At 42.1% G+C, this 12,508-nt stretch overlaps 1 protein-coding gene across 1 annotated transcript in view; it reads right to left on the bottom strand.

Moving 5' to 3' along the window:
* The window catches only part of MED13 (mediator complex subunit 13), a 1,182,528-nt gene that overhangs the window by 308,134 nt on the left and 861,886 nt on the right, over positions 1-12,508 (bottom strand). The window contains exon 25 of the mRNA XM_053707341.1: positions 4,052-4,210. Within this exon, the coding sequence (XP_053563316.1) occupies positions 4,052-4,210 (159 nt within the window). The remainder of the gene's footprint in view (positions 1-4,051; positions 4,211-12,508) is intronic.

Genomic DNA, 12,508 nt, shown 5'->3' with positions numbered 1-12,508 from the left:
TTTTGGAGATCACTCTTGGAAGAAGAACTAGAGGCGGGAAAATATAAGCAGGTTGATAACACCAAGGAAGTGTCAACGCATCCACTGCTTCCGCCTGAGGATCCCTGGACCTGGACAGGTACCTGGGAAGTTTCTTGTTTAGATGAGAAGCCATCAGATCTATTTCTGGAAGACCCCACATCTGAACAACCTGAGAAAACACATTTGGATGGAGGGACCACTCCCCCAGATGTAAAGTCTGACGGCTGAGCTAATCCGCCTCCCAATTGTCTATACCTGGGATATGAACCGCAGAAATTAGACAGGAGCTAGATTCCGCCCAAGCAAGTATCCGAGATGCTTCTTTCATAGCTTGGGGACTGTGAGTCCCACCCTGATGATTGACATATGCCGCAGTTGTGATATTGTCTGTCTGAAAACAAATGAACGGTTCTCTCTTCAACAGAGGCCAAATCTGAAGAGCCCTGAAAATCGCACGGAGTTCCAAAATATTGATTTGTAATCTCGCCTCTTGAGATTTCCAAACCCCTTGTGCTGTCAGAGATCCCAAAACAGCTCCCCAACCTGAAAGACTCGCATCTGTTGTGATCACAGTCCAGGTTGGACGAACAAAAGAGGCCCCTTGAACTATACGATGGTGATCTAACCACCAAGTCAGAGATAGTCGAACATTGGGATTTAAGGATATTAATTGTGATATCCTTGTATAATCCCTGCACCATTGGTTCAGCATACAAAGCTGAAGAGGTCTCATGTGAAAACGAGCAAAGGGGATCGCGTCCAATGCTGCAGTCATGAGACCTAAAACTTCAATGCACATAGCTACTGAAGGGAATGACAGACTGAAGGTTCTGACAGGCTGCAACCAATTTTAAATATCTCTTGTCTGTTAGAAACAGAGTCATGGACCCTGAATCTATCTAAAAAGGTGACCCTTGTCTGAGGAATCAAAGAACTTTTTGGTAAATTGATCCTCCAACCATGTTTTCGAAGAAACGACACTAGTTGATTCGTGTGACATTCTGTAGAACGTAAAGACTGAGCTAGTACCAAGATATCGTCCAAATAAGGAAACCCCGCAATACCCCGCTCTCTGATTACAGAGAGTAGGGCTCCGAGAACCTTTGAAAGGATTCTTGGAGCAATCGCTAGGCCAAAAGGAAGAGCGACAAATTGCTAATGCTTGTCTAGAAAAGAGAATCTCAGAAACTGATAATGATCTGGATGAATCAGAATATGAAGATATGCATCCTGAAAGTCTATTGTGGACATATAATGTCTTTGCTGAACAAAAGGTAGAATAGTCCTTATAGTCACCATTTTGAAAGTTGGTACTTACATAATGATTCAAAATTTTTAGATCCAGAACTGGTCTGAATGAACTTTCTTTCTTTGGGACAATGAATAGATTTGAATAAAAACCCAGACCCTGTTCCTGAAACAGAACTGGCATGATTACCCCTGAAAACTCCAGGTCTGAAACACACTTCAGGAAAACCTAAGCCTTTACTGGATTTGCTGGGATGCGTGAGAGAAAATATCTTCTCACAGGAGGTCTTACTTTGAATCCTATTCGGTACCCCTGAGAGACAATACTCAGAATCCATTGATTTTGGACAGAATTTATCCAAACATCCTTGAAAAATCTAAATCTGACCCCTACCAGCTGAGCTGGAATGAGGGCCACACCTTCATGCGGACTTGGGAGCTGGCTTTGGTTTCTTAAATGGCTTGGATTTATTCCAATTTGAAGGTTTCCAATTGGAACCAGATTCCTTGGGGGAAGGATTAGGTTTCTGTTCCTTATTTTGTCGAAAGGAACGGTTAGAAGCCTTAGATTTACCCTTAGGTCTTTTATTGTGAGGCAAAAAACTCCCTTCCCTCCAGTGACAGTTGAAATAATCGAATCCAACTGAGAACCAAATTACTTATTACCTTGGAAAGAAAGAGATAGCAATCTGAACTTAGAAGTCATGTCAGCATTCCAAGATTTAAGCTACAAAGCTCTTCTAGCTAAAATAGCTAAAGACATAGATTTTACATCAATTTTGATATAAAAAATGGCATCACAAATAATATGATTAGCATGTTGAAGCAAGTGAACAATGCTAGACAAATCAGAATCCAATTCTTGTTGCTCTAAAGTTTCCAACCAAAAAGTTGATGCAGCTGCAGCATCAGCCAAAGAAATTGCAGGCCTGAGAAGACCAGAATACAAATAGACTTTCCTTAGAAAAGATTCAAGTTTCCTATTTAAAGGATCTTTAAAAGAAGTACTATCTTCCATAGGAATAGTAGTACGTTTAGCAAGAGTAGAGATAGCCCCATCAACTTTGGGGATCTTTTACCAAAACTCCAATGTAACTGCTGTCAAAGTATAAAACATTTTAAACCTTGAAGAAGGAATAAAAGTACCACTAGGCCTATTCCATTCCTTAGAAATCATATCAGAAATAGCATCAGGAACAGGAAAAACCTCTGGAGTAACTACAGGAGATTTATAAACAGAATTTAAACGTTTACTAGTTTTAATATCAAGAGGACTAGTTTCCTCAATATCCAATGTAATCAACATTTCTTTTAACAATGTTGAAGGAACAGCAACAGGCAATGTATTATTACTGATGGACACATTATCTGCATGTAAAAGTTTATCATGACAACTATTACAAACCACAGCTGTAGATATAATCTTCACAAGTTTATAACAAATTGCACTTAGCTTTGGTAGAACTGTTATCAGGCAGCAGGGTTCCAACAGTGAATTCTGAGACAGGATCAGATTGAGACATCTTGCAAAATGTAAGAGAAAAAACAACATATAAAGCAAAATGATCAATTCCTTATATGGCAGTTTCAGGAATGGGAAAAAATGCAAACAGCATAGCCCTCTGACATAGAAAAAAGGCAAGAGGCATATAGGAATGGGGTTTTAAATAATGAAATTATTTGGCGCCAAGTATGACGCACAACGTAACTGAAATTTTTTGGGGCACTAACAACATCCGGAAATGACACACTCACGTCATTAACGATGCAACCTTGTGCAAGGAACTCGGCATCAACTAAGACACCGGAAAATTACGAATTTACGTCATCGAACGTACCTTCGCGCCAAAAAATTCTTGCGCCAAGAATGACGCAATAAACTTTGGCATTTTGCGTCCTTGCGGGCCTAATTTTGCCCGTGAAATTGAAAGAAAAAAAACAGTCAATTTGAAAAAAGACTAAACCCCAGGTAAGAAAAAATATGAAACTGACAGTCTGCAAAATGAAATACATAAACCTGACTCATGGCAAATATAAGTACAATACATATATTAAGAACTTTATATTAATGCATAAAGTGCCAAACCATAGCTGAGGGTGTCTTAAGTAATAAAAACATACTTACTGAAAGACACCTATCCACATATAGCAGATAGCCAAACCAGTACTGAAACGGTTATCAGTAGAGGTAATGGAATATGAGAGTATATCGATCTGAAAAGGGAGGTAAGAGATGAATCTCTACGACCGATAACAGAGAACCTTTGAAAAGATTTCCCGTGAGGAAAACCATAGAATTAATCGTTGATACTCTTCACATCCCTCTGACATTCACTGTACTCTGAGAGGAAATGGGCTTCAAAATGCTGAGAAGCGCATATTACAGAAGAAAATCAAGCACAAACTTACTTCACCACCTCCATAGGAGGTAAAGTTTGTAAAACTGAATTGTGGGTGTGGTGAGGGGTGTATTTGAAGGCATTTTGAGGTTTGGGAAACTTTGCCCCTCCTGGTAGGATTGTGTATCTCATATGTCACTAGCTCATGGACTCTTGCCAATTACATGAAAGAAATCTCTTATTGGATTGATATTGAAAATAAAGGGAATTACGTTAAACAAGGAACATAAGGTTTTACTCATTTTAAAATTCCATGAAAATAACCTATATGTAATAAGTTACTACCATGGTAAAAACCGAAGCAAACAATGCAACACAATTTCAAAGCAAAAAAAAAAAAAAAAAACGAAGTGCAAATTATGTAGTGATTAAATGTTACTCACCAGGCATGATCTTAAACGAGCCCTGAGGTTCCATTGCTACCAAACAAGCACTTAGTATGCTAGGAGAATCTGAAGCAGATATTCCACACATCCGGCACATATCTTTCAGTCTCTTGCTCAGAGACTGAAGGTTACGGCGACTCAACAAACTGCTCCAATCTGCGTAAAAGAAAAGACAGTATGTTACTATTAATAAATCTAAACAATGATTACAACTTAAAAAGGGTGATTGGAGAAAATTACTTCTATTCATTTGGATTAAAAATATTATGGGTACATCTTTTGGGTTTAAAGACTGATTAAATTGAATTTCAGATAAATTTGGTATCAAATACCACATATAAAAGGTTAGGTAATTTACTTAGCTACAGTACATTAAAAAACGCATCTAATGATCTACTGTATACTGTGACAGACACATTTGGTAAATTTATATTTGTATCATGTGTGTGAAGATGCCCTTTTTATTTTTGGACATACCACATCTGGCCAAATGGGACAAGCCCAGGTAACTTACTCTTCCAGTTTTGCTTTTAAAGGGACAGTAAAGTTCAAAATAAACTTTCATAATTCAAATAGGGCATATAATTTTAAACAACTTTCCAATTTACTTTAATCACCAATTTTGCTTTGTTCTCTTGGCATTCTTAGTTGAAAGCTAAACCTAGGTAGGCTCATATGCTAATTTCTTAACCTTGAAGGCCGTCTCTTATGTGAATGCATTTTTACAGTTTTTCACCACTAGAGGTTGTTAGTTCATGTGTGTCATATAGATAATATTGAGCTCACACACGTGAAGTTACCTAGGAGTAAGCACCGATTAAAAATAATGCAAGTCTGTCAAAAGAACTGAAATAAGGGGGCAGTTTGCAGATGCTTAGAAAGAAGGTAATCACAAAGGTAAAAGGTGTATTATTATGGGGCGGAGCCTGGCAGCCCAGGATTATGGCCACACACTGAAACGGCGCTGCAGCCTTAATCGTCGTTACAGCTCAAGCGGTTCCCAACACAACTAAACTGCCCAAAAGTTATGGGAAAATATACCTAGTACCCAATAGCTGCTTAAGCTTCCAATCCTCCCTACAGAGCGTCAACTGGGCGCAAACAGGGACAGAGCGGAGGTGTGTCACTACCAAATTGACATCCTAAGGTAAACTACCAGTGCAGTAGCCGCATATCACCAGCCGCCAATTGAACTGTTGTGGCCGAGAAGAGCTAAAGCCACCAGATCCTCAAGCTCTGAAAGGAAACTGCACTTCACGACAGAAGGAGATAAGTCGCTTGAAAGCAGACAAGACAGCCCGCACTTAATTTATGCTTACCTGATAAATTTATTTCCGGATATGGTGAGTCCACAACGTCATCAATTACTAGTGGGAATCTCTCCTGTCCAGCAGGAGGCGGCAAAGAGCACCACAGCAAAGCTGTTAAATACCACTCCCCTTCCCATAATCCCCAGTCATTTGACCGAAGGGAAATGGAAAAAGGAATACTACAATGGTGTAGAGGTACCCGAGGTTTAGTTAAAAATAACTGTCTTAAATATAAGGGTGGGGTCATGGACCGGAAATAAATAAATGTTTCAGGTAAGCAAAAATGATGTTTTCTTTCCTAAGATATGGTGAATCCACAACGTCATCAATTACTAGTGGGAACCAATACCCAAGCTAGAGGACATGGGTGACTAGGGAGGTAAAAAGACAGATGGACCTAAACAGAAGGCACCACCGCTTGAAGAACCTTCCTCTCAAAAGAAGCCTCAGCTGAGGCAAAAGTATCAAATTTAGAAAATTTAGAAAAAGTGTGCAGAGAGGACCAAGTTGCAGCTTTGAAAATCTTGAAGTTTCATTTTTGAAAGCCCAAGAAGACGAGACAGCCCTAGTGGAATGAGCTGTAACTCTCTCAGGAGGCTGCTATCCAGCAGTCTCATAAGCAAGATGAATCATACTTCTCAACCAAAAGGAAAGAGAAGTAGCAGTAGCCTTCTGACCCTTACGCTTTCCTGAGAAACAAACAAGAAGACTGGCGAAAACCCTTAGTCGCCTGTAAATAGAATTTTAAAGCATGCACTACATCCAAGTTGTGCAACAGACGCTCCTTATGAGAAGGATTGGGACAGAGAGAAGGAACAACAATTTCCTGATTAATATTCCCAACTGAAACTACTTTAGGAAGAAGACCCAACCTAGTATGTAGGACCACCTTATCCGCATAAAAGATAAGGTAAGGAGAATCATACTGCAAAGCCGAGAGTTCCGAAACTCTCCTCGCAGAAGAGATGCAACAAGAAACAAAAGCTTCCAAGATAACAATTTAATATCTATGGAATGCATTGGCTTAAACGGAGCCTGCTGCAAAACCTCAAGAACAAGGTTAAGATTCCAAGGAGGAGTAACCGACTTAAACACAGGCTTGATTCTGACCAAGGCCTAACAAAAAGATTGAACATCTGGTACGACCGCCAAATGCTTATGCAATAGAATAGATAAAGCAGAAATCTGACATTTCAGAGTACTGACAACCCCTTCTCCAGACCTTTCTGGAGAAAAGACAACATTCTAGGAATCCTAACCCTACTCCAAGAGTAGCCCTTAGACTCACACCAATAAAAGGTATTTATGCCATACCTTATGGTAAATCTTCTGAGTAACAGGCTTGCAAGCTTAAATCATGGTCTCAATGACCGATTCAGAAAAACCACGCTTAGACAAAACTAAACGTTCAATCTCCAAGCAGTCAGTTTCAGAGAAACGAGATTTGGATGGAAGAAAGGACCCTGAAAAAAGTCCTTCCTCCAAGAGGCAGAGATGACATGTTCACTAGGTCTGCATACCAGAATCTGCGAGGCCATGCAGGAGCTATTAGAATTATAGACACTCTCTTCTGTTTGATACAAGCAATGACTCATGGAAGAAGAGCGAACCGAGGAAATAGATAAACTAGACCGAACCTCCAAGGCACAGCCAGAGCATCTATCAGAGCTGCCTGCGGATCTCTTGACCTTGAACCATATCTTGGAAGCTTAGCGTTCTGCCGAGACGCCATCAGATCCAACTCCGGCATCCCCATTTGAGGGTTACCCTGGAGAACACCTCCTGATGGAGAGCCCACTCCCCGGGATGAAAAGTCTGTCTGCTCAGAAAATCTGCATCCTAATTGTCCACTCCTGAAATGTGGATTGCAGATAGACAACAATCGCGAACTTCCGGCCACTGAATAATCCGAGCCACCTCCCTCATGGCTAAGGAACTATGAGTTCCTTCCTGGTGGTTAATGTAAGCCACAGAGGTGATATTGTCTGACTGAAATCTGATAAATAGGGCTAAAGCCAACTGAGGCCAAGTTATCAGAGAATTGTAAATCGCTCTCAACTCCAAGATGTTTATGGGGAGAGCAGACTCCTCCCGAGTCCATAATCCCTGCACCTTTAACAAGTCCCAGACTGCTCCCCAACCTAACAGGCTGGCATCCGTGGTCACAATCACCCAAGGTGGTCTCCGGAAGCATGTGCCCTGAGACAGATGTTCCTGAGAAAACCACCACGGAAGAGAGTCTCTTGTTAACACATCTATCCAAATGGTTTCCATTCCATTGCTTGAGCATGCATAATTGCAGAGCTCTCAAATGGAATTGAGCAACGGGAATGATGGAAGCGACCATCAAACCAATTACTTCCATACATTGGGCTACAGGTGGCTAAAAACAGTAGACTGAAGAGAAAGGCAAGCAGAGAGAATTTTGGATTTCCTGACCTCAGTCAGAAAAATCTTCATAGATAGGGAATCTATTATAGTCCCTAAGAACACCACCCTTTTAGCTGGAACAAGGGAACTCTTTCCATCCGTGGGAACATAGAAAAGATTATAAGATCTCTGTATGGGAGCTTGCTAGTTGAAAAGATGGTGCCTGAACCAGAATGTTGTCTAAGTAAGATGCCACTGCAATTCCCAGAGACCTGATCACTGCCAAGAGAGAGCACCCAGAATTTTTGAAAAAATTCTGGGAGCAATGGAAGAGCCACAAACTGAAAGTGTTTGTCTAAAAAAGTCAATCTCAGAAATTTGCGATGATCCCTGTGAATAGGAACATGAAAGTTAAGCACCCTTCAGGACTATGCTCGACATGAACTGATCTTCCTAGACCAAAGGAAGAATGGACCGAATTGTCTCCATTTTGAAGGACGGCACCATGAGAAACCTGTTGACACTTTAGGTCTAAAATGGGACGAAAATTTCCCTCTGGGAACTACAAACAGATTTGAATAGAATCCTAGACCCTGTTCCTTTACTGGAACCGGAACAATCACACACAGAGAGTAAAGATCCTGAACGCAGTTCAAGAATGCCTTTCTTTTTACCTGATTTACAGACAACCTTGAGGGGTGAAACCTGCCCCTAGGAGGGAGAAAATTGAATTATATCTTGTAACCCTGAGAAACAATGCCCACAGCCTAAGGATCTGGGACATCTCGTAACCACTCCTGATAAAACAGGGAAAGTCTGCCCCCCATTTGATCCGACTTTGGACCGACCCATCATACTGACTTAGACTCAGCTGAGGGTTTCTTAGATTGTTTCCCCTTGTTCCTGGACTGACTGGGTCTCCAAGAGGACTTGGGTTGTTCTTGTTTGAAAGCTGCAGAGGAAGGCTTTTGACCCTTGAAATTACAAAAGGAATGAAAATTACTTTGACGTCCCTTAAATCTAATCTTCTTGCCTTGTGGTAGAAAAGAACCTTTTCCACCTGTAACATCAGATATTATTTCTGCCAGTCCAGGCCCAAACAAAGTCTTACCCTTGTAAGGAAGTGCCAAAAGCTTAGACTTGGAGGAAACATCAGCTGACCAATACTTAAGCCACAAAGCCATGAGAGCCAAGACAGAGAAACCAGACAGCTTGGCCCCCAATTTAATAACTTGCATATTAGCATCAGAAATAAAAGAATTGGCTAGCTTAAGAGCCTTAATCCTAACCTCAATTTCCTCCAATGAAGTTTCCTCTAAAATAGATTCAGATAAAGCATCGCACTAATAAGATGCTGCACTTGTCACTGTGGCAATACAAACTGCAGGTTGCCATTGAAGACCCTGATGCACATCTTCTTTAAATATACCTCCAGCTTCTTATCCATCGGATCCTTAAAAACATAAATTATGCTTACCAGATCATTTCCTTTCCTTCTGTATGAGCAAAGTCCACGACTTCATTCCTTACTTGTTGGAAACACAGAATCTGGCCACCAGGAGGAGGCAAAAGACACCCCAGCCAAAGGCTTAAATACCCCCCCAACTTCCCTCATATCCCAGTCATTCTGCCAAGGGAACAAGGAAAAGTAGGAGAAATATCAGGGTATAAATGATCCTCATATCGGAGAAAACGTGTGGGGGCCGTGGACCCTCCTCATACAGAAGGAAAGGAAATTATCTGGTAAGCATAATTTATGTTTTCCTTCTTAATATGAGGAGAGTCCACGGCTTTATTCCTTACTTGTGGGAAACATATACCCAAGCTCCAGAGGACACTGAATGAACGAGAGGGTAAAAATAATGGGGACCCTATTCTGAGTGCACCACAGCCTGCAAAACCCTTCTCGCAAAAGCTGCTTCAGCCGAAGCAAAAAGGTAAAATTTGTAAAATTTAGAAAAGGTATACAAGGAGGACCAAGTAGCAGCCCTACAAATCTTTTCCATAGAGGCCTTATTCTTGAAGGCCCAAGAGGAAGCCACTGCTCTAGTTGAATGAGCCTTAATCCTCTGAGGAGGCGTATGATCCGCTGTTTCATAAGATGAGCGAATAATGCTCCTCAACCAAAAAGATAAGGAAGTGGATGAGGCCTTCTGCCCCCTACGCTTCCCAGAATTGACAAAAAACAAAGAAGTCTGTCTAAACTCCTTCGTAGCCTGAAGATAGAACTTCAAGGCCCAAACCACATCCAAATTATGAAGCAACCGTTCCTTTGAAGCAGAAGGATTAGGACACAAGGCAGGAACCACAATTTCCTGATTGATGTTGCGATCTGAAACGACTTTAGGGAGAAAACCTAACCCAGTATGAAGAACAGCCTTATCAGCATGAAATACTAGGTAAGGAGGCTTACATTGCAAGGCAGCGATTTCAGAGACTCTGCACGCCGAAGCAATGGCCAGTAGAAAAAGAACCTTCCAAGACAGTAATTTAATGTCAACTACATGCAGAGGCTCAAACAGAGCCTTCTGCGAAACTTTAAGAACAAGATTTAAACTCCAAGGAGGAGCGCTAGATCTAAACACAGGCCTGATTCTAGCCAGAGCCTGAACAAAAGACTGAACATCTGGAAGCTAAGCAAGCCTCTTGTGCAGTAAAACAGATAGGGCCACAAATCTGTCCCTTAAGGGAGCTAGCAGAAAGGCCCTTTTCCAGACCATCCTGGAGAAAGGAAAGAATCCTGGAAACCCTGACCTTATGCCAGGGGAATCCATGCTCTGCACACCAGAATAAGTAAGTTCTCCACACCTTATGATAGATGCGACGAGCTTGAATGAGAGTATCAATAACTTTCTCAGAGAAACATCTTTTGGCTCGGACTAAGCGTCAAATATTTACGCAGTCAGCCTCAGAGATTCTAGATTTTGATAAACAAAGGGACCTTGTTCCAGCAGATCCCTGCGACAAGGTAACTTCCATGGAGGAGATGACGACATCTCCACTAGATACTCAAACCACATCCTTCGCGGCCACGATGGAGTAATCAGTATCACTGATGCCCGCTCCTTCTTGATGCGGGCCATTACTCGAAGTGGGAGAGGTAATGGCGGAAAAAGGTATATTAAGACTGAACCTCCAAGGCACCACTAATGCATCTATTAGCTCTGCCTGAGGATCCCTGGATCTTGACCCATACCTGGGTAGCTTGGTATTAAGACGGGACAATCTATCAGGATTGTCTTAAAAAGGATGTCCCTCGGTACAGGTGATCTGGAGAGAGCCACCAAGAGAGCGATTCTCTCGACCGGCTGTCCAGAGAAATCTGTTGAGACTGATCCGAATGATTGCCGTTCCATTGTCTCAGCATGCACAGTTTTTATGGTCTGAGGTAGAACCTGGCAAAGGGAATTATGTCCACGATGGACACCATGAGACCAATCACCTCCATACACTGCGCCACAGAGGGCCTTGAGAAGGTCTGGAGGGCAAGACATGCCGAAGCCAGCTTGCAGCGTCTCTGGTCTGAAAGAAATATTCTCATGACTAGTGAGTCTATTATAGTGCCCAGGAATTCTACCCTGGTGCTTGGAATAAGAGAACTCTTTTCTAAGTTTATCTTCCATCCGTGGGATCGAAGAAGAGAGAGAAGAGATTCAGAATGTTCTTTCGCTAGACGAAAGGATGGTGCTTGTACCAGAATATCATCCAAGTAAGGTGCCACTGAAATGCCCTGGGTTCTGACCACGGCAAAGAGAGCCCCCAGAACCTTCGTGAAAATCTGTGGGGCAGTAGCTAGGTCAAATGGAAGAGCAAAAACTGGAAGTGCTGGTCCAGGAAGGCAAACCTTAGGAACTGAAAGTGTTCCCTGTGGATTGGGACATGAAGGTAAGCATCCTTCAGATCTATAGTGGTCATGAACTGTCCCTTCTGGACTAAGGGAAGGATAGACCTCATCATCTTGAACGAGGGGATGCTCAGAAACTTGTTTAAGCACTTTAGGTCCAGAATCATACGGAAAGTTCCCTCCTTTTTGGGACCACGAAAAGGTTTGAGTAGTATCCCAAGCTTTGTTCCTCTATGGGAACCGGGCCAATAACTCCTAAGGAGGACAAATCCCGGACGCACCCCAGAAAGGCCTCCCTCTTCTCTGGTTTTGATGACAGATTTGAGAGGAGGAATCTGCCCTTGGGCAGAAGAGACTTGAACCCAATTTTGTAACCCTGAGCAATGACCTCCAGGACCCAAGGATCCTGCACATCCCTGAACCAAGCTTCTGAGAAGAGCGAAAGTCTGCCCCCTACCTGATCCATGGAGGGGAACAGCGCTGTTCACCTTAGGGATGGAACCCCACAACTCCAATTGAGAGTCAGGAACCGGGAACAATTTCTTAAAAGCATACAAAGGGGTGAAGGAAGATCCAATCCTCTCCCATTCGTTCTTAATAAGAAATCAGAAAGTCTGAGGAACAACCCTGTCTTCGTAAACTCTATCCAGTTTAGGAATTAAAGGTTCGTCAGGCAGTTTGGCCTCTGGAACCTCTAAGGTAGCCAAAACTTCCTTTAAAAGAAAATGCAAGTGCTCCATCCTAAACCTAAAATCTGGTTCCTCCACAACTGGAGTCTTAGAGGCAGCCGATTCCGACCCAGAAAGTTCACACTCTGAAGTATCAGAAAGAACTTCATCATCAGACAATCATCTATCAGTTATAGCCAATAAACTGGATGATGACCCCTGGGAAGGATAGCAATATTCGACCTTACCTTGCGCTTAGCAG

Source organism: Bombina bombina, chromosome 3 (genome assembly GCF_027579735.1).
Source record: "Bombina bombina isolate aBomBom1 chromosome 3, aBomBom1.pri, whole genome shotgun sequence".
NCBI classification, from domain to species: Eukaryota; Metazoa; Chordata; class Amphibia; order Anura; family Bombinatoridae; genus Bombina; species Bombina bombina.
The sequence above is the reverse complement of the archived record's forward strand: the minus strand, read 5'-3'. Positions and strand labels throughout refer to the sequence as shown.